This window comes from Lemur catta, chromosome 22 (genome assembly GCF_020740605.2).
Source record: "Lemur catta isolate mLemCat1 chromosome 22, mLemCat1.pri, whole genome shotgun sequence".
NCBI lineage: Eukaryota > Metazoa > Chordata > Mammalia > Primates > Lemuridae > Lemur > Lemur catta.
In genome coordinates this window covers 25,472,347-25,494,525 of record NC_059149.1, presented here as the reverse complement: position 1 = coordinate 25,494,525, position 22,179 = coordinate 25,472,347, and the positions used below count along the sequence as shown (strand labels likewise).

The window sequence follows — 22,179 nt, the reverse complement described above, 5'->3', positions numbered from 1 at the left end:
GAGGTGGGACTCAGGCAGTGCTAATCTTCAAAGCTCCCAGGTGATTCCATTGTGGAGGTCCACTGAGAACCACTGATCTAAAATAATTGTTAGTTGGAGTCTAGATGGTTGTGGAAAAAGTAGGTTTGACTTGAGGCAGATCTGGCTCCAGATTTTTTTTCTTTTTAAGGCTCATTCACCTAAACAGTTGGAACTAAAGTTTAGAGCTAAGCAACTTTGGAGTGAAATGTAGACAGCATAGCCACTCAACAGCATGAGCAACTGTGACAACAGCATAAGTAACATTTGTCTATTTATAAACTCATGATAGGCAACTTAGGATTGGCTGGCCTCAAACCTCTTCCCAACAAGAACCTAAATGGGAAGGTGAGGGGGGCCAACTGATGGAGTGGATGTTTCTGGACTTCAAGGAGGCCCAGAAAAACCAATCAGAATACCTCTGCATCAACTGTGGCCTGATTTTACTGGATATGATTTTATCATGAGCCTGTAATTGACTGAATGTACACACCCATTAAAGAATTACAGCCTGGAGAGTATTCTTTATTTTATTTTACTTTTAATTGACACATGATAATTGTACATATTTATGGGGTACAATGTGATGCTGCGATACATGTACACATTGTGTAATGATCGAATTGGGGTAATTAGCAAATCCATCACCTCAAACATTTATCATTTCTTTGTGGTGAGAACATCCAAAACTCTCTCTTCTAGCTATTTGGAAATACACAATGCATTACTGTTAACTACAGTTGGCCTGCGGTGCCACAGGGACCAGAATGGGTTCCTCCCATCTAACTGCAACTTTGTACCTGTGGACCAGCCTGTCCCCTCCCCCGAACCTTGGAGAGTGATCCTTAATTACAGGCTACGGGATTCTGGTCTCACTCATTTCTATTATAGCTCATTCCAGCTGCATCAGTGGTGGCTGAGCCGTCGGGCTGGTGGCGCCAAGCTGGACAAAGGCAGGGGTGGGGGTGTGTAACAAGGACACTGCGTAGCGAACCAGGCCGGGAGACATTTGGGCAGCTACAGAGGGTGGGCAAAGCCTAAAGAGATAAACAGATACAAAGAAAGCTCTTAACTTGTCCCCTCTATGCCTCTTCCCGGGGGCCCTGCCACTCCAAGAAAAGAAATCAGGCTAAAACCCCAAAGCCAGCTGTACAAGTCCACGGTGGGAGACAAAGGATCAAACAGCACCTGCCAACAAGATGACGCATTCTATGTGAATCAGCCCGCTGACTCAGCATCTGGACAGAGCGTGTTTGGAGGGTTTCGGGTGACAGAGGGGGTGGTCCTGCTCTGCTCTGTGTGCTCAGGCCCCTTGGCATTGGCAGGCCCAGTGCTGGGCCCAGGGTTTCAGGAGAGACACGGTCCAGAAGGCCAAGGGGTTGGGGAAGAGTCTGCAAATGATAAGTGAGTGAGGAGCTGCATCTCATTGGGAGATGCAGACTAAGTTGCCTTCAGATACCAGAAGGGCTTCCAGGGGAGAGATGGGGTGGATTTTCTCTGTGTGGTTCCAGAGCACCAGACCTGGGCTCCGGACCAGCTCGTACAGGAGCCAGACAGTGACTCAACAAAAGAAGGCCCTAACTCTATCAACAGCTTTATTAGAGAACTTGTTACATGGAAGGTAGTGAGCTCCCCGTTACTGGTGGCATTCAAACACAGGCAGGATGACCGCCTGGTGTGGGGATCAACAGTGTGTGAGGGCTTAACCAGTCGACCTCTATGACCTAGTTAGAATATTAAAAATCCAGTGATGCATTTATGGCCCTTTGAAAATTTACACTTCTTTCTTTTTGTAATTAGAGTTTAATCTTCTGAATCTTGTTTGCTTTGTAGCTGGAGGTCTCAAGTAATCATTCCCAGGGGATCACGGTTATGGCCATGAATCGTGCTATTTTCTCCTAAATCCCTTCTTCCTCTCCTCCCTTCCCCTCCTTCAGCTGACTAAAGCAGAATCTCCCTGCCTGACCTTCAAAATCCAATTTTTAAAAATGCAGCTACAGTAGATTTATGGCTCCCGTACCGGATGCCGGGGGGAGCTACAGAACAGAAAAGTTACAAGGAGCGAGCTCAAAAACAATTCTTCCAACCTCAGATGCTGATATTCTAACGGAGAGGCACTTTTGCCAGAAAATGTAGCTGATCCTGATAACTAGACTTCTTTGGTTTTTTTTTTTTTTTAAAGGAAAATAAAATGAAGCCTCTTCTTGGGGAAAAAGTAGTGCTCCCAGGCCTTGCTGGATTTTTTTTTTCTTCTGGATTGGTGACCTTCTTATGCTTGGTATTGTGTCAGGTTAGGTTGAAGGGACCTAAGAGATGACACATGCCACAGTCCTCATTGTCCAGATGAAGAAACTGAGCCCTGAGAGCAAAGTGACTGGTCCAAGGCCGCCCAGTGCCTCCAGGCACAGCTAAGACTGCAGTCAGACTTCCTTGCACCTTCCACTTTCTCAGGCCTAGAAGATTCCCCCAAGACTGCCTCCTGAAAAGGGGTGGGTCCTAGTGGCCCCTGGACCTTGGGCAACTGGGGACTGTGCCCCCTGGCTGTGCCTCCACAGGGGGAACAGGAAAACTCAGCCCTTAGTGTAGTCAGCCACCGGAATTGGGCTGCCTGTATCTGCCCGGCCACCCATCTCCCCCGTCAGCATGAGCGCCACTGTCAGCCCCTTGCCCTCCCTCTTAGAGCTCAGCTTCCTCCCCAAGAAGTAGTGTCTGTCCCCTCCCGGGTTTCCGGATTGTTCCTTCCCTGTCAGAGGGTGGGGTGTTTGGGACAGGGGATGCTCCCTGTCCCCCCGCAGAAGGAACGCATGGCAACGTTGCTACGGGCGAACCCCTCTGGACACAGATCTGGCTGCCTCATTGGCGAGGCCCCGTGAAAGACGAAAATGCAGGACCCCGAGTCCAAAAACTATCAAGAATTTCCAGACTGCAAAAATGTAGCGCATTAAACCAAGTGTACGTCTGCAGGGGTCCCACCGCATGCAGCCCACCCTGCTTGGCTGGGCCCCGAGTGGATGGGGACAATAATTGCTTTAAGCTCCTTGGATCAAGGAGCCAGGAGAGGACTTCCGGTTCCCCAGACACACGCTCTGGTCAATTCTGTGTCCTCCCGGCCCACCAGGTCAGTGGAGGACCCACCGCCAGGTCAGCGTGACGTCACGGAGTCTCACTTCAATGCCTCTTGTGTTTTCTGCAGCACAACCCAGGCTCACTATGTCTGTCTGACACTCTCCTATTTAAATGTCCTAAGAGAAGTGGCGCCTGTGCAATGTGAAAGGTTAACGTTCAATAGGGCGGGCGGGGAGCCATGGTACTGTATTTTGGATTGGGACCGGGCCAGGGGTGCAGGGGACCCTCCAATCGCAAGGCGAGGAGCGCCCAGCTGGGCCGTGAACCCAGGCTCTTCCCTGCTGGGGGCGCCACCCGCAGCTGGGGGGCGGTGAGGGGCTGCACCCCCGGGTCTCCCCTGACGCAGTCACGGCCACTAGCGGTGCTGATGCGCCCCCCGGAGCCCCCCGCCCGGTGCCGCGCCGCCCCCAACCTCCGCGCTTCCAGAAAGCTCCCCGTGCATCGCGCAGCATTCTTTGGGCGTGAGTCACGCAGGTTTGCAGCCAGCCCCAAAGGGGGTGTGGGCCAGCCCCGCGCTATAAATACGGCGCCTCACCGCGCTCACCACGCGGCGTCGCCAGGAGCAGCGCGGGCGCCCGGGCCGCAGGCGGGTGAGATGTCCCTGTCTTCCTGCCCCTGCCCCTGCGCAGAGCCACAGCGGGACCGACGGGCAGGCGGGGGGGTGGCAGCGGGGTGAGAGAGATGACAGGTCGCCTCATTTACGCGGAGCCCGGGAAGCCTGGGAAGGGAGGTGGCCGGAGCCCCATCCCCGGGCAGCTGAGCCGGGGGCTGAGTTGCGGAGGGCGGAGCGCAGCCTGGGACTCAGGGTCCCTGAGTGCACGGAGCTCCAGCCACCATGCGGTAGGGGGTAAATAGGACAGGTGGAATGACCCTCCTTTTGCAAAATTGGGGAAACTGAGACCTGGAGACCTACCGTGCCTTGCGGGAGGCCCAGGCTAGCAGGTTGCGGATGGGGCTGGCCGCGCGGAGCTCCTGCCTGCACCATCTCCCCGGGGAGGATGCTGATCTCTCAGTTGCGGCTGCTGCAGGCTTGCACGCATGAGTCATCTTGCTTTCTCCTGAGTTTTCTTAGTGTGTGTTTCTAAGTACGACGTTATGGATTTGAGTATATGCTGCAACCACTTAAATCCTATTTCTTCTGCTTCCCAATGCACCCAAGGTGCAGCAAAGTCACACGAGCTCCATCAGGCCTCAGATGTCTGATTCCGCCGTCTCATTTTACAGATGACAATCTGAGGCCCCGCGAGGTTTAGGACTGTCTCCAGCTAATCAGCAAATAAGTGTCAGAACCGGGATTAGAGCCAAAGCCTCTTGACCTTCCAGAATTTCTAGACCTAGTAAAAAAATAAGCCATTATTATTATTATCTTAAAGGGAGAGGTTAGAAATTTAAGAGTGTAAAATAGATGCTATAAAAGGATGCTCGTGAGAATATAACTTATAATAATATTAGGGCATTAGAGACTACTTAAATGCCCAACCTTGTGAGAATGGTAAAATAAACTGGGGTACATCAGAAAGTAGAATCTTTTTTTTTATGAGACAAAGTCTCATTCCATTGCCCAGGCTGGGGTGCAGTGGCATCATCATAGCTCAATGCAACCTCAAACTCCTGGGCTCAAGTGATCCTCCTGCCTCAGCCTCCCGAGTAGCTGGGACTACAGGTGCGTACCACTATGCCTGGCCAATTTTTCCTATTTTTAGTTGCCTGGCTAATTTTTCTATTTTTAGTAGAGACGGGGTCTCACTCTTGTTCAGGCTGGTCTTGAACTCCTGACCTCAAGCGTATCCTCCTGCCTTGGCTTCCGAGAGTGCTAGGACTACAGGCGTGAGCCAATGCACCTGGCCAGAAAATAGAATCTTATACAGCCACAGAAGTGTACTTTTAAAGAATATTTGAAGACAGTGGATGTAAAAGATGTGATGATATAAAAATGCATGTAAGATAGAAGGAAATATACCAGTGTTAATATTTGCCTTTGGGTGGTGTGATTACAGGTGACTCCTTTTGTCATTTTTCCTTTTGGTTTAGTTTTCTCCAACTGGGAGGCAGCTGGGTATTAGCCAGGGTTTTGGGTTCACAACTGTGCTGGCTTATGTCTCCGTGTCCTTCCCACAGCTCTCAATACACGGTTGTTGGCGTTCCTAAGCCCCCAGCCCTGCCCTGCTGGGACACCTCTGGCTTTGGAGGTGTGCTTGGGAGCCTTTTGGGAAGCTGGTGAGTTTCAAGCTCCCAGGAGAGTGTACCTGGAGCAGAGCTCCTCTCCAAGTCCACCTGATCCTCCTCCGTCTCCTCCTCCTTGTCCCATACAGCCCCCTGGTTCACGGGGCCAGCCTTTTCAGGTCAGAGCAGCCAGGCCTGGTGGTTTAAGCCTCCCTAGGGGAAAAGAAGCTGTGTGATAGTGGTGGGGACTCGAGGGCCTTGGCCTCAGTGTGGCTTGTCCACGGGGGAGGCTGACAGCCAGGTGCCCAGGAGGAGGAGGAGGTGGGAGGGGAACAGGGCGGTTCGGCTGTGCAGCTGCTGCTCTGGCGCTGTCCTTGGACTAGCAGCATCACCTCCCCTGTCAGCCCGCCAGCAAAGCAGATTCTCACTCAGAACCAGCATTAGAACAAGTCCGCCAGGTAATTCATAAGCGCTTTAAAACGTAGCTGATCATTTCACCAAGGCAGAGCCACACGGTCGGGGGTGGGGGGACCGCAGGTGGCCTCTGTGGGCCTGCTTCGGTTTCTCCCCCTCTCCAGACATGCCCACTAGATATTGCCAATGCCCAGGATTGGTCCTGGGTCAAATTTTGAAGTAGTTGGAATTTAATGACTGTATAAGACTCTCATGTTTACACAACACAGTCATCTCTGAAGTCTGCATTAGGTCCATTTTACAGATGAAGAAACTGAGGCTCAGAGACTTAAGTGACTCTGTGTCAAGGCAATAACACTGGCCCAGGTATTGGGAGGGCTGGGTTCTCATCCTGGGGTTGCCACAAGCTTGCTGTGGGCCTTGGGGAGCCCCGTGCCAGCTCTGGGCTGCAGCCTCCCCTCTAAGGCAGAGGGGGTGGGTGGGAGAATGATCCCTTTCTCAGCTCTGAGCTTGGTGGCTTGCCAGGGCTTCCCAGGCTCCTGGTGGCAGACCCTGTGCCTGCTGCTGAGTTGTGCAACTCCTCATCTAGTGCCCTGCCCTGCTGCCCGGTTCTTTGGAGTGGAGCACCCAGTTTTCTGGTTGGAACCTCTTTCTGTAGGGATTTCTCAGGGGCCCCTGCAGAGAGGTGTTTCTGGATGGCTTTGTCTCTGGCGTGACAAAGGCTCTGTCCCTGCTGGAGACATTTCAGGCCTCAGTGGGCAGCTGGGATGGAGCCTGTGTGACCCACTGCTGCAGCCGTCCCCGCAAACCCATCCAGCCACCCACCCTGTCTCTGGGGAAGGCACTGACCCCATCTCTTCTCCCACGCTGCTCCTTTGCTGTGTGTGTCTAATTACTTCGATGAGAAGCTTTCCTTATTAATATTTTACCAGGTGTCCAGATGGGCCTGCTGGGCTGAGCAGGTTTTGGAGGGGAAGCATTGCAGGCAGGGTGGCCCCACCTCCCGGTTTGTTCTGTTATGGGAAATGGGTGAGCTCAGATAAGCAAGGGGGGAGGGGGAGGAGTTCTGTTTTATGCAACTTCAGCTTCTGGGAAAGGGTCCATTGTGTAAGACCAGGCTGTGGCCCGTGTCCCCTGGCTCAGGGCAGCCAGCCCAGCGGTGCCAGGAACACCGGCTGGGCACACTGCTGTGGGCTTAGAGGGGACGGGCTGTGTGAAGGGGCCTGGCAGAGCAAAGGGGCAGCCTCACCGTTAACCCTCCGACCCTGCCCTTCCTCTCTGCCCCCTGCAGAGAATCGTCCTGCTTCCTGGCTCTACTCTATTCACAGCCCTGAATGCACAGGCGGCCCAGCTCAGGGCTCACACGCTCGCTGGCTTGGGATGTAGATGGATTTAATCTCCATGCCAACCCAGGGGGCTGGCGCTTACTGCCTCAGACTCTCAAAAAGCGAGTTCAGGTGGTGCAGGGGCTCCCTGTGGGCGTAGCGCTGTGATAAATCGATGGGAATGTCTGCTGGGGGGCGGGTTGGGGTGCACATTGCAGGGAACATGGCTGGGCCCGGGATGCAGTCCCACTGCAGGGGGGCACGGGGAGGGACGATGAGTGACCCCAGGGAGATATTTTCGGTGTTTGAAATGATAAACGCCCTTTCTGGACAAGACACAGGAAAGCCCGGTGCTGCCTGGCAGAGGCGCATGCAGCCACTGCGGGGGAGGAGGCGGCTGGGATGGGAGCCCGGCTCCCCTGCACGAATGTCCTTGTTCCTTCTGCCTGACCCTGCTGTCTGCAGTTCCTCCCTCCCTGTGCCTCCCGCCTTCACTTTCTTTGGAAGGTGTCAGTGGCAAGTCTGGTCTCTGCCCCCAATTTCCTCAGGGATAAAAACGCAGCAATGCCAGTGGAGGGGACAGCCTAGGGCACCGAGTCCTGCAGGTCCCTGGGAAGCTGCCGCAGGGCAGGCTGGGCAGGAAACCAGCAGGCTGTCTAGCTGTTACCATGACGGTCTCCTGTTCCCCACAAACAGAGGCGTGCTAGGATTCCAGAATTGCAGAGGGAGGCGCGATGAAGACTCTGCTGCTGTTTGCGGGGCTGCTGCTGGCCTGGGAGAGTGGGCAGGTCCTGGGAGAACCGGCGGTCTCCAGCAAGGAGCTCCAGGGTAAGTAGACCAAGCGAGATGCCTGCAGGCTACAGGGTGGCGAGGCCAGAGGGCACGGCTGCTGCCTTCGCAGTGTCAAAGACGGCGCTCACCTTCTGCACTGGGTCTGGGTTCCTGGGCCTGGGCCCCCTCCGAACCCCTGCCTCTGGGGCCCCAAGTCCTGGCTCCTCCACGAAGCTGTGCCTGGACTGCAGGAGGCTCTGTCCATCTCCCCTGTGGAGTGTCCCCGGCTCTTGCCACTGTGTGTTCCTCCTCTCCACCCGGAAAAGCAGGCTCCATATTCTCTGCTCACACGGGAGGGAATGTTGTAACGTGACGTTTTGCGAGACATACACGTCGTGAAACGATTATCACTGTCAAGCTAATTAGCATATCCATCACCTCACATGGTTACCTTTTTGTGTGTGTGGCGAGAACACTTAAGATCCAGTCCCTTAGCAAATTTCAGGTTACAACGCGGTGTTGCTGACTGCAGGCGCCAGCATCCGGTAGACCTGCAGAGCCTCATCCTGCCTCACTGGCACTCTGTGTCCCTGGACACCTCCTCCCTCTGCTGCTTCCCCCGTCTGTGACGTGGGCGTAGTGACGGTGCTGGAGTGTTCAGTGAGATGCACATGAAGTGTCTGGCACCGTGCCCACCGTGGGACAAGCACCAGATGAGTGGCACTTGGGTGACATGGTGTTCCATAGCAGTTGGCACCGGTGCTGTGCCCTGATCACTCACTCATCTTCCTGTCCTCATCGCCTGGCACCGTGCATTGGAACAAAGAAGTACAAATGTTTGGTTAAACTGAGTTCCAGAAAGATTTATGTCCAAAATAATAATATGTTTTGATGCTTCAAAGTTTACATTTCTAGGTTTGGTTTTTTTTCCCTTGAAAATTTTCTTCTGCTCCTGGCTCGTGCTCCGGGGCGGAAGGGCAGTGGTCAGGCGGGCTCCGCCGGCCCTTCTCTGAGTGTGCTGGTTCCTCTAGTGCCTGCCTTTCTGAGCAGCAGAGTGTGGTAGATGAGGAGTCTGTGACGGGAACCTGTGTCAGGGAAAGGCTGGGGCCGTGACGCTGCCGGCCGGGCAGAGGGGGTCCCAGCCTTGACAGCCCCTGGACTGAACGTCCCTTTCTAATCATTCCAGCTGGTTCCAGGGTGACATCCCCAACACCATCTCTTCCTCTCGCCTCACTCTGCTTCCTGCCCTTCTCTTGCAGAAATGTCCACCCAGGGGAGTAAGTACATTAATAAGGAAATTCAAAATGCTGTCAACGGGGTGAAAGAGATAAAGTCCCTAATAGTAAAAACCAACGAAGAGCGCAAGTCACTGCTGCACGTCCTAGAGGAGGCCAAGAAGCAGAAGGAGGTGAGGAGGCCGCCCTGACCCTCCTGCTGGAGGGGAGGGAGGGGGCGTTGCGGGGCCTCCCTGGGTTGCCATGGTGACCCGCAGTCCTCCCAGGGCTGTGTCAGCTGATGCTGGGGCTGCTGTTAGAAAATAGGGGAGGTTTATTCGCTTTTGAAAGCTTCACAGGGTCTGATCTTGAATCTGGTTTTGTTCTAAGCCTGGCCCAGGGCCTGACGCCCAGATACCCTTCAATAGATGTCTCTAAACCCCGGCCCTGTGCAAGCTCTGAGTTAGGCTCTGGTTAGGGCGGTGGCAGGACTGGGGTGGGGGATGGTGCCCACCCTTCTGGAAGCTTATCTAGTGCAGGCGATATGGTTCGGGTTAGGGCAAGCACACACTGTGTGACCCTGTCTTTCTAGAGTTCTGGATTATTTCATAAAGAGATACCTTAAGTCCGATAGTAGACATGGCAGGTCTAGCCTGTGCTTAATGAGTCAACAAACTAAAACACTACAATTCAATGAATAACTTACTTAAAAAATCAATAATCTCCTTAAGAGTACCCTAAGAACATGCTCCCACGCCACCCCCAATGAAGGAGATGCTAAGCTGGAACGGCCTGCCACCTTCATGATCCATCATGCATGCAAAAAGCCTTTTAAAGGCTCTGAGAAGTTCCGCAATAAAGAAACTCTTGGAACTTCATTTAACCCAGAATTTTCCAAATCAAATTGACCAGGGAATTCATTTTGTTTTTCCTAACAGCTTTTAGCACAATTCCATGGAAGCCACTTAAGGGAATGCCCACCTGGATGCAGCTTTAACTTTCTTTGAAACTTTATGCCATTTCTTGCCATCAGTTTTTTTTTTTTTGAAGAGTAACATACTCATTCATAGAGATTTTAAGATAGCATAGCCAAGTAGAAAAGTTTTTCCATAATCCTTTTGCCCAAAGACAATTCACTGTTCACACCTGATCTATTTCTTACTACTCTGTTTCTCTATACTTTTTTTGACAGTGGCTATATTAAAATTATGAATTTTTAACAGAATGCATATTATAATTTTAAAGCTTATTATAAACATCCCTGTAAAGCTGTACCATCTACCCTTTGTGTATACTGCAATTTGTTCAACTTGTCTTCTATTTTTGAATATCTGGGTTGACTCTGATTTTCTTAGTCATAAACTAATACTATAACAAATATCTTTTTTTATGAGGGGAATTCTTTGGTATAGATTCTCACTGAATTTTCGGGTCAAGTGGCATGGGCACTTTAGAGAGTGTTGGTAGTTGGTGTGGCTCCCTTTGCATGCCAGGGGCCAAGGTGGCAATGGAAAAATAAGATTCAGGGAGCCTCCAGCCTGCTCTGGAAGGTGACATTGAAACACCAGAGAAGCTGAGAGTAGAAACTGAGGCATCAGTGGGAGGTCACTCCTGGGGCAGAGTGTCAGTGCATGTGGGTTCCAGAAGTTGGGAAGGACTTCAGATGACAGTGGCTCCCTGTCACCAGAGGCTGCTGAGAGCCCGGTGGGGAGATCCTTGGGGGGAGGGGCGAACAAAGGAAAGGCAGAGCCAGAGCAGGGGTGGGGACCCCCAGGCTGCAGGGCGTGAAGCCTGTGATCCCTGTGGGGCTCACCCGGCCCCCTCGTGCCTTCCCGTAGGATGCCCTAAATGAGACCAGGGACTCGGAAACGAAGCTGAAGGCATTCTCGGGAGTGTGCAACGAGACCATGATGGCCCTCTGGGAAGAGTGTAAGCCCTGCCTGAAACAGACCTGCATGAAGTTCTACGCGCGTGTCTGCAGAAGCGGCTCGGGTCTGGTGGGCCACCAGGTGAAAAGGGGACACGCGTGTGGCCGAGGCTCTGAGTGGGGAATGAGGGGAACCCAGTGAAATATGCTGCATTCCACGTGCCAGATGCAATTGATTAGTACTGGCTGGCCGCATTGGGGCCTGGAGTGCTATGCTCAATTGGTAATGTCTGGCACAGGTGCAGCCATAAGGATGTCAGTCAGGTATTTGCCATCTCTTAAAACAGCAGTCCCCAACCTTCTTGGCACCAAAGACTGATTTCATGGAAGACAATTTTTCCACAGATGGCAGGGGAAGGTTTTGGGATGATTCAAGCACATTACATTTATTGTGCACTTTATTTCTATTACTATTACATTGTAATATATAATCAAATCATTATATAAACCTCTCTGCTAATGATAATCTGTATTTGCAGCCGCTCCCCAGCACTAGCATCACCCCCTCAGATCATCAGGCATTAGGTTCTCATAAGGAGGCGCAACCTAGATCCCTCCATGCACAGTTTACAGTAGGGGTCTCGGATGGGGAGTGGCCAGGGGTTGGGGACCGCAGTCTCACAAGACTGTTATCCAGCAGTGATTAGCTAGATAACATCACAAATGGCTTCATGGCATGGCAGAGGCCTGTGTTCCCTTAAGGGGAGGGAATTAAGAATTTTTAGTACATTAACCTTGATCTTGTCCTCAGCTGTGGGCCTCTCTTGGTCGGGACTCAATGAGTTTCACTGATCCCCGAGGGTGGCCCTCCGCTGAGCAGGGGTGGGTGTCAGCGGTGGCCAAAGACAATAGCAGACTGATCCGAAGTGACAGGCCTGTGAATCTCTTGGCCTCACAGTGTCTCTGAACTTTCTCCCAAAGAGGGAGGTAGAACGAAAGGGCATCGTCCTGACAGCGGGGATACCTGGGGCCAGTCCCAGCGGGGCCTTTGGTCACCTGCTGTGTGACTGTTGCAGCGAGGGGCAGGGCCCGGCCCGTGTGGCCCAGAGGGAGGCACGGGAGGCTGTGGCCGTCCCAAGCTTCTCCTGACTGTGCCCGTCCTGGCCATCCCAGCTTGAGGAGTTCCTGAACCAGAGCTCGCCCTTCTACTTCTGGATGAACGGCGACCGCATCGACTCGCTGCTGGAGAACGACCGGCAGCAGAGCCACATGCTGGACATCATGCAGGACCACTTCGGCCAGGCGTCCAGCATCATGGACGAGCTTTTCCGCGACAAATTCTTCACCCGCGATTTCCCGGACTTCTCCCCCTACCAGCCCTTCAGCCTGCTGCACCGGCGGCCTCACATCTTCTTCCCCAGGTCCCGCTTCGCCCGCAGCCTCCTGCCTTATGCCCCGTTCGAGCCCCTCAACTTCCAGGACATGTTCCAGCCCTTCTTTGACATGATTCACCAAGCCCAGCAGGCCATCGATGTCAACTTCCACAGCTCCGCCTTCCAGCACCCGCAGATGGACTTCATAAAAGGTTAGACAGGTGTCTCCTTCGTCCCGAGAAGGGGGGGACCCGTTAGGTATTAATCACTATGCTGGGGGCTTGGCAGGTGTCATCTTCATTTTTCTCCAACAACCCCTCGAGGGTGTTCTTATCCCCGTTTAAAGAGGACAAAAACTAAGAGAAGGCAAGGCCTGTGTCCAGGGTTGCACAGCTGACAAAGTGGGATCCAGAGTCTGACCCTGCAGGGCTGGGCATCTGTGCTTTCCAGACAGCCACGTCCCTTCCCGCAACTGCTGGGTGTGATGGTGACTCCTCGCCCTGCAGAACCAGAGCCCTTTCCCCTGGGAACATGGGGCTTTGTGTGGAAGGTGTGCAACTGTTGGTGACAAATGACATAGCCAGCCCATATTACAGATAAGGAAGTTGTTCGGGGCTGTGACATCAGGGCTGGGTATAGAAAGGGTGCTCCATGCATATTTTTAAATGAATGAAGTCTACTGTGGACATGAAAAGCCGAAACTTTAAGGAGTGGTTTCCTTCATTGACACAATAGACATTTGTTGGCCGATATGTCTTCCGTAGGCTGCGATTTGACTGGCACCTGGGTTAGGCTTGAAATGGGTAAAGTTGCATGAGCACTTGCTGTGTCACTATAGCGGTGGACCCTGCGGTGTCAGGAGGCTCACACCGACCCCCGGGGGTTGTGCTCCCTGCCCGGCACAGCCCTAGGAGCAGCACACCAGACAGGTGCAGAGCAGAAGGGGTTATGGTGCCGCAGAGAGGCCCGTTGCCGCAGAGAGGCCCGTTGAGGGCTGTGGCAGCAGGGAGGAGGCCTCTGATGGAGATGGGGGGAGGGGCGGCCACACCCAGCCCAGGGGCACAGGGACATCTGCAGGGAGCCTGAACACGGGCCTGTGTCTGCAGAAAAAAACAAACTCCAACCTGCTCTGGCCACAGAACTGTCTCAAAGGGCCCCGTGGGGGTGTGGAAGGGCTCGGAGGAGTCAGTGGGGCCCGTCTCTGTGTGTGGCTGAACCCCTCGGCCTGACGCTTTCTCCCCTGCGTGTCTCTAGAAGGCGACGAGGACAACCGTGCGGTGTGCCGAGAGATCCGCCACAACTCCACAGGCTGCCTGAAGATGAAGGACCAGTGCGCAAAGTGCCAGGAGATCTTGTCCGTGGGTGAGTCGGGGGCCAGACCCCAAACCACCCCCTACCATCGCAGGCCTGTGTCCTTGGGTCCCGGGTGCCTCACTGGGGCTGCCCTGACGGGGCCAGACAGACGGGCGCTCAGATTCCGGCTGTGTGGCCCTCAGGCTGTGGCCCAGGGCGGTCCTGAGCCTCGCACAGCGGGCTCGTCCTCTGTAGGACAGGGTCACAGTGCAGGGTGTTCCTGGAGTCGGTGAGGCACGTGGAAAGTGCCCACCGCCTCGTCCTGCCTGGGGTACACGGGCTGTCCGCAATGCACAAGCTACTGTGCTTGCTGGAGAAAGCCATTCGCCTTTGATTCCCCGGTTATTCTGTCCCAAGGGCCAAGCATAGTGGACATCCTCATTTTTTGCTGCAGGTTATGAAATTGTAGACAGTGTGTATTTTGTTTAACAAAACGTACCATGTACCAGGCACTGTTCTAAACACTTCACAAACTACTCATTTCCTCAGAGGGACCCTACCACGAAATCAGTCCTAGAGGTGCTAGTAACTTACCCAGAGGATCCACAGCCCCCACGTGGGCGAGCTGGGATTGGGGCCTAGACGTTTGGGATGTGTTCTTAGCCAGTGCGCTGTGTTCTCTCCCTGGGGGGCCCCTGGGGGCCTCGGGCCACTGGGCCCGGTACTTTGGCATCCTGGCAACATTTCCTTTGGTTGGCCAGTCCCGTAGGCAAAGGGAATATTTCCTTCCAACTGTTCCTCTCTGTTTGATTGGATTTGGTAATTGATTAACTTGTCCCCGTTTTGAGGTAACAGCTGCAAAACTGTTTAGAATGTTCCTGGTACACAGGAGTGCATGCTCGGAAACGGTTAATTGTTTCTGCTTCTAAATCGCTTATCACTCTTGTGGCTTTGCTCTTACTTAATACGAGTGAGTCTGCCATGGCTCACAGTCCCAGCTTCACTCCTGTAATTCCAGAAGCCGCCACAAAATACATATCAGTGCTTTACGGGGCTGACATATGACGCCATAGATGAGTTCACGACCAAGCCTTTGGGCTTTTCCCATAAGAATATCCTAGATTAGCATAAATGACACAGTGCCTCGCCACAAGAAAGTCACGTTAGGGCCCGAAGAAACAAAGTACGGATGCCTGGGTTCAGACGGGACCTCCTGTGCCCATCTTAGTGGTCGCTGGTCACAGCTTAGCTGAACGGTCTGCCCCGAGGAGGACTTGCTACCTCTCATGTAAGGTGCTTGCAGGACGTGAGCGTGGCCTGCCCGGGGACTCTAGACGAGCATTTCTCAAATTGCAACACTGTTGACATTTGGGCCCAGGACGTTCTTGGTCGTGGGGGTGTCCTGTGCACTGGGGGGGTGCTTAGCAGCATCCCTGGCCTCTACCCACCGCATGCCAGGAGCACCCCAACAACTGCAACAACCAAAATGTCTTCAGAACTTGCCACACGTCCCTAGAGGACGGCATTGCCCCAGCTGAGAACTTCTAGACTGAGCCTCTGTTCCCAAGGACTTTTCTTATTTTTTAATTATTTCCCAGTAAAAGAGTTAAGATTATTTATTACGTATTCTTTCCAACCTGGCTTCTTGTTAGTAATCCTATTTCTTGCCCCACCTAACATTTTGTTTTATTTTGATATAAATGATCACAGTCACCATTCTGAAGTGTGCAAAGACCTCCTTTCCTCTTAGGTTTGACACACCCTCCTCTGCATATTTTTGAAATAATTAAAGGGGAGAAAAACAGTAGTTTTTAAAGAGATAGTGGGTAGTTTGCAGCTCTTATAAATCTGACAACCTGCAGTCGGCACTCAAGGACCAAAAGGTGTGAATTCTATCTTCCCTGCTGTCCTGCCGCAGTTGGTGACCAGCGGTGGGTGGCAGGTGGGCAGGCAAGGTCTCCTAGTGTCCAGGCTACGGTGCTTTGTGGCCCGAGGGTCCTGGCCGGCTCTTCTACTGCATGGGCTCTTGGGACCAGAATTGCTAACTCTGCAGATGTGCTCAAAAGTCAAGCTTGGAGAACTTTCCAGAACCACAGATCCAGAGTAGGAAGAGCCCAAGCTTAGGAGTGAAAGACCTGTGGGTTCAATCTTGGTCCCACAAATTGTGTCTTCTGTGACTTTAGGTAAGTTATTTACTTCTGTGGGCCTCAATTTCATTATTGGTAAAATTGGAGTGTTAATACTGATGTCCGAACAGGTCCGATTGTGAGAGGAAAGGGATACCCGGAGGACCTTACGTGGGGTCTGGTACACAGTAGGTGCTACACAAATGCAGCTACGAACCACGTCCCCCCACTCCGGAAATCATTCCTGGGAGGGACGAGGGCAGCAGAAACAGCTCTGGGTCTGAGAACACGGAGCTGACATCGATGCTTCTCAGAGTGTGGTCCACACTGTGTGTCACCAGTCACCACGGGGACAAGGGTCTGGCACCCAAAGAGAAATCAATGGTGTCACCAAGTACACTGTTTCCTTCAGCTGGCGTATTTTTCCAGAGCAAGCCTTTCTCCACGGAATGAAATGCTTTGTCGCCGACGATAACAGACGGTCTGTGGGCACCACTGAGGATGGTGCTGCTTGAGCTGTTACCTCTCCCCTCACAGTTGTGCCTTGTGTTCCCTCCGTCTCCCGGCAGACTGTTCGGCCAACAGCCCCTCTCAGGAGCAGCTGCGGCAGGAGCTTAACGACTCCCTGCGGATCGCCGAGAAGCTGACCAAGAAGTACGACGACCTGCTTCGGTCCTACCAGTGGAAGATGATGAACACGTCCTCCCTGCTGGAGCAGCTGAACGAGCAGTTCAGCTGGGTGTCCCGACTGGCAAACCTCACCCAAGGCGAAGACGACCAGTACTATCTCCAGGTCATCACGGTGAGTCGTGTCCTGGCCGCACGCTGACACTGGGGGACTGCAGGTGTGACCGGGAGCTGATATGAACCCCCGCAGAGTTGAAACGGGATAAAGATATTAAAGTGTGTGGGGGGGCATGCATGCTTTTCATCGAGCACTTATTGCCTGGCAGGAAATATAAACACTTGACGTACCTTGCCGAATGGCAGCTCCTCACCCAGTGGAGTAAAATGTCATGACCCCATTTTACAGATGGAGAAAGTGAGAGGTTCCACAACCTGCCCAGGGTTGGGTAACTGATCCCTGACTCACCTAGGTACTTGAACCTGTTTGCCTGGCTTGCAAAGCCTGTACTCTTTTTTTTTTTTAAATATTTTTTATTTTGGGTTCCAAAGCCAGGAACAAACCAGAAGCCTGTGTTCTTTTCTCAAAGCCGCATGGCTGCCCTCTGCCATGTGGACTGGCTCATGAATTGGTGCCTTGTTCTCTGCCAGTGATAAAAACTTCTCTCTAGTGCTAGGAATGCTTTTTTTTTCCCCCCTTTTCTATTCTTTTTTTACCCTACCACAGTCTGTCTGGGCAGTGATTGCCCAGAGGAAATATCTGGAAACCACTTTTATTCTCTGGGGTGCCCCCTGGGCCGGTCATTTGCAGATGGCATTTGCCCCTACAAGTGCGTGTCTGTGAGCTAGGACATTTCTGCCCACTGAGATGTACAGATGTCTAGATTAGTAGGAAGCAACGGGGTCAGCTGTCCCGATTTTCTGGAAGGAACAGGAGGACTTCCCCACCAAAAGCCTGACTTCCGTTGCAGAAGACGTGCATTTTAACCGTCATGTTTAAGCTCTTCTATTCTTGTTCTCCTTCGAGGTGACGTCCCGAACTTCTGACTCAGACGCTCCCTCCGGTGTCACTGAGGTGGCTGTGAAGCTCTTCGACTCTGACCCCATCACTGTGTCGGTCCCAGAAGAAGTCTCTAGGAGCAACCCTCAGTTTATCGAGACGGTGGCAGAGAAGGCGCTGCAGGAATACCGCAAAAAGAACCGGTGAGTGTCCCTTTCCTGCGGGCCTGCGGGGCTGGGACATAGCCTGGTGGGAACAGTGGCTCCTGGCGCCAGAGTCCGAGGCCAAAGCCAGGAAATCACTGGGAATTGTATTTATCCTTTGAGAACGTTCTTCCATGGTGGATGAGAACTTGAGCCTTGGTGGCTGTTCTCACTGAATATGAAACCCACCCCTTTCCCACCTGGACTTCTTTTGTATTTCAGAGAGGAGTGAGATGTGAACGTCGCTTTTCCACCTACGGGGCACCTGACTGCAGCTCCCCCTGCGATGAGCCAGCCCCCCATCCCCGAGAGAGCACTGCGTGTCACCAAGTGACTAGGCCCCACCCAGCCCTGTCCCCTCTGGACCCCGCACTCTAACACCTGCACCTGCCTCCGGGGGAAGAGCTGCTCCCGCATGTGACTAATTCAATAAACCTGCCTTGTGATCCGGGCGCTCCGAGCCTCTTATTTCCTGCGGGGTTTCTGCCTCCTGCCTGCCTTCGTTGTGGTGTGGGAGGTAAGAAAAAGAAGCAGAAACAAAAAAAAGCAGCGGCTGAGAGGCTCTAGGGGCTGTCGGTCAGTGGGGAATGAAAGGGGTGTGGAGACCAAATCGATCCAATTCAAGAGTTTGTTCCTTCCAGGAAGAGAGGTGCGTTCCAACAAGCCAGCTAAAATACCTTCCTGAGAAATGAATTTCCCATTCCATTATAAATCCGTCAGAGTATGCTGAGCGGGGTGAGGGCAGTCTGAAGGAATACACTGAAAATTAAGGCGAAGAACGGGTGATGGTGAGGCACGCCGAGTATTTTAATTCCATAATTAATATTTTCCTTACGGAAACCATAGTCCCCAAAAGACCAAATGAGGCAGTTTTCTGTTTAGTTGTAACAGCTCAGAGTTCCTGGGGCGCTTTCTTGACGGTGGCATTGTCTGTCCACTGCCAGGTCATACGATCTTCACTTCTTTGCCTGGACCACAGGCATTGCTCTGCTTAGGGGTTCTGGATGCTCATTCGGGGTTCAGTCTGGAAATATAGCTGCCTGCAGTACCCGGTGCTGCCAGCAGGTGGCTCTGATCACCCAACGGTACAAATCCCAACCTCAGTGCAACAAACCTCTCACTCATTAATAGGCTCTCGTTATAGAATTCTGTTCATCAGATAGACTGCAAATGGGAACAAAGTCATCTGGCTGCATCCAGGTCCTTAGCAACCACGTGTAAATTCATAGCTTAGAACGTTCTTAGGCCACTGTCCCTTTTCTGTCTTTTAGGCTATAAGCACCTCAGCTCCACAAGCCACAAACTTGGGAGGCCTAGCTTGTGTCCAAAGTAAGCATTTCAGTATTGCTGACAAGGACATTCGGAATAAAGTTGGTATCATTCACTTAATGGTACACATTACCTAGGGTTATGGGGTCAGAGGGGTTTATTTAAATGACCATAATTGCAAAGTACATGTCACATTACTGTCACACGGCATGTTTCAAAAATTACTTTCTCTTTTCTATTATGTTGCTAGATTCTGGCAGTCACTATATCTAGTATTTTTTAAAAATTTTTTCATGCACCTACTTTAAACTCCCACATATTAGCACCCTAAAAGGCAGATCTGAAAGCTGCCTCTGAGGCTCCCTGGGACCCTGTCTCTGCACCCTCCTTCACCCTTGGCACAGTGGCCTGGGTTTGAGGGTCCCTGGAGGAAATAAATTACAATCTCTGATGACTACAAGGTAAATGACACCGAAGTTGTGCAGTGTACAGCTTGCACAACTGTAAACAGCAGCCCTGGGCTAACCAAAATGCTCGATACTTGGGCCAACGGCCTTATGTAATCCCACTCGGTCCCCACAATTACCCCCAAGGCAGAGGTTATTTCCTCCACGTTACAAAGGCTTCCTGGGGTAGCCTTCGTCAGAGGAGTGTCGTGTAGCCAGGAAGGCCAAAATGTGGGAAAACTCACCCCAACTCTTCATGGCACACAGCGGCTGTTGAAACGACCTCAGGTTGCCCGGCTGCCACGGTAAAGTAGCCAGGAGTGGGGGACGGGCGGGAGCAGGGACGCCGCCCAGGTGCGTGCAGAGCAGAGCCCTGTGTAGGGCTGGGGCTGGCAGGAAGACTGTTGTTTGATGCGGGAACGAGACTCGTGTTCTCAAGCAACTGTTCTATTAACTGCGGAGTCTCAGGGAGCAAAAGAATCTGCCTGAGATGTTACCGGGTGAGGGGACCCTGGTTAGAATGAGTAAAACGGCCTCACGTTTGTGCGTCCGAGTGAGTCTCGGCTCTGCAATCAGCTGGTTCCTGGCGCTGTTGGCCACAGCTGAGCACGAGGCTGGACCATGCAGGACACCTGGGCGGGGGCAGGGGCGGGACGCTGGGACTGACGGGGCACCTGCAGTCACGCAGCCGGTGAGTGCCAGAGCTGGGCCCGAACGCAGGTCTGCCTCCGGGGGCCACGGGGCCTCACTGCCACCTTTTAGCTGCCCAGGGCTTCCCGCCTCAGCGTCCCACCCTGACACAGCATTAACGGGCACGTCCTAGCTGTGAGGGAATAGCTTGGCAGACCGCGGAAGTATAAAGTAGCTGTGGAGACAATGCAAAAAGCTCCACACTCTCAGGGTTTATGATGATCACCACTCAGCCAATGTGACAGCAGTGAAGGCCAGACCACGGCACACATGGACAAGGTTAATAATGAACTCTCTGTTTGCCCGAGCTATTCTCACACACTCATCCGGTTAATCTCTGACCCCCAGCCCCTTGGCCATAATCCCAGATTATGACATTGCTCAGTGTCGGCTGGGTGACATCGGGCAGTGCATGACTCCCCCAGCACGCTGAGGGTCCAACAGGTGCCTCCAGCCGGCCCCGGCCCGCCCCAAGGCAGGTCCAGGCCTTCCTCAGGCTAGGGAAGGGGACGGCAGAGGTGCAGCACCTTTACCTGCCTGTCATTTGTTGTCACCCAGGGGAACAAAGACGGTGACCTCTAGCTGTGACCAGACGTTACCCACGACCACTCCTCTTGGGTGCCCAGTCCAACAGAGATGAGCTCCCAGCCTAAGGCTCACCCCGGGGATGGGGGTGACAGGTGGACTCTCACCCCAGCCTCGATTCATGGGCAGACTTTGGACATCCGTGCCAATGACTTTGCGGGTATAAAGCCACAGAGATGCAGTGACAGCGTCAAAGGAAGCTGTTCACTTTCCACATTTAAATCCGTGTCTCATCACCCCACGTGCCCAGACAGTAGCTTTTAACACTGTGTCCTGCACTAGCCTTGAGGACAGCACAGTAGCATCTCACTCTGTGTGTAAAAGTGTGTCAAAAATTGAAAACAGACCAAAATTTTGATAACTGTTTTAGAATTTTCTGGAAATGTCTGGGCCTCTCTTGATCTCTGAAAAACCCTGCCCCAAGGGGAAGAAAACCAGGTAAAAGCTAAGCGAGGCCAGCCTCAAGCGATCCTCCCACCTCGGCCTCTCAGAGCTCTGGGATTACAGGTGTGAGCCACCGAGCCTGGCCCATGGGTCATTTCTTCTACGTGAAGCCAACTGATTGTAGATGTGAACCGCATCTACCAAATACCTTCACGGCAACACGCAGACGTGCGTTTGATTCAATAACTTGGCACTGTAGTCTGGAAAGGTGACTCATGTACACTGCTGAGCCAGGCTGGCCTCATGGGGGGATGACTTGAAGGACCCCGTGCCTGGTTCAGTGCTCTGCTGTCACCCTCTTGGAATTCTTAAAAATTTTTGAACAAGAGCCCTTGCATTTTCATTTTGCTCTGGGGGACCCTGCAAATGACACAGCTGGTCTTGCTGAAGACGTAGTCCTTGTGCTCGCGGCTGTGGGCTGAGTCCCTCTCTGAGGAGGGGCCGTCCAGGGGGGTCTTCATGGCCACGCCTCCGCCCTGACCTGCATAATATTCTCCCTTTGCATTACTTGATGTGCTTAGTCTTGTGTCCCTGAACTAGAATATATATTCTTTACTTTCATTGGGGTAAAAAAAAGCCAGAGCATAAAATTTACCATTTTAAGTATTTTAAAGTGTACGATCCAGCAGCATTAAGTACGTTCAGATGGTTGCACAACCCTCACCCCCATCCATCCCTGAACTTTCTCATCTTCCCCAACTGAAGCTTTGCACCCATTAGACGACTCCCCTCCCCCAGCCGTGGGAACCACTATTCTACTCTGCCTCTGAATGTGCTTACGCTGGGGCCCTCGAATAAGTGGAATCACACAGGATCTGTCCTTTTGTGTCTGGCTTATGTCACTTAGCACGATGCCCTCCAGGTTCGTATTGTAGCGTGTGTCAGAATTTCCTTCCTTTTTAAGACTGAGTACCATTCTGTTGTATGAATAGACCATATTTTTGTTTAGCCATTTGTCAATGAACATTTTGGGGTTGCTCCCACCTCGTGGCGATTATAAATAATGCTGCTCTGGACACGGGTGTGCAAGTATACCCTCGGCGTCCTGCTTTCGGTTATTTTGGGTCTACCCCCAGAATTGGAATTTCTGGGTCATATGGAAACTATGTTTAATTTTTTGAGGAACCACCATACCATTTTACATTTTTCCACCAGCAAAGGGTTCCAATTTCTTCATATCCTCACCAATACTGGTTATTTTCTGGGGTTTTTTTTTTTTTTCCTTATA

The 22,179-nt window shown here is 52.5% G+C and overlaps 1 protein-coding gene across 4 annotated transcripts; it reads left to right on the top strand.

Annotated features, from left to right (window-relative positions):
• The first annotated feature begins 3,588 nt into the window (after nt 1-3,588).
• Nucleotides 3,589-17,963, top strand: CLU (clusterin). 4 transcript variants are annotated; one of them, XM_045535825.1, is made up of 10 exons: nt 3,714-3,734; nt 5,263-5,361; nt 7,743-7,874; nt 9,077-9,225; nt 10,870-11,040; nt 12,072-12,483; nt 13,526-13,633; nt 16,260-16,492; nt 17,342-17,517; nt 17,740-17,963. In XM_045535825.1, exons 3-10 carry the CDS (start codon nt 7,781-7,783, stop codon nt 17,747-17,749), a joined length of 1,353 nt encoding a protein of 450 aa, XP_045391781.1. In that variant the 5' UTR covers nt 3,714-3,734; nt 5,263-5,361; nt 7,743-7,780; the 3' UTR covers nt 17,750-17,963. The 4 variants fall into 4 exon arrangements, with proteins under 4 accessions (XP_045391780.1, XP_045391781.1, XP_045391782.1 ...); XM_045535824.1 differs by lacking the exon at nt 5,263-5,361 and having other exon boundaries at nt 3,589-3,734; XM_045535826.1 differs by lacking the exons at nt 3,714-3,734; nt 5,263-5,361 and adding an exon at nt 5,750-5,765.
• Nucleotides 17,964-22,179: the final 4,216 nt, after the last annotated feature.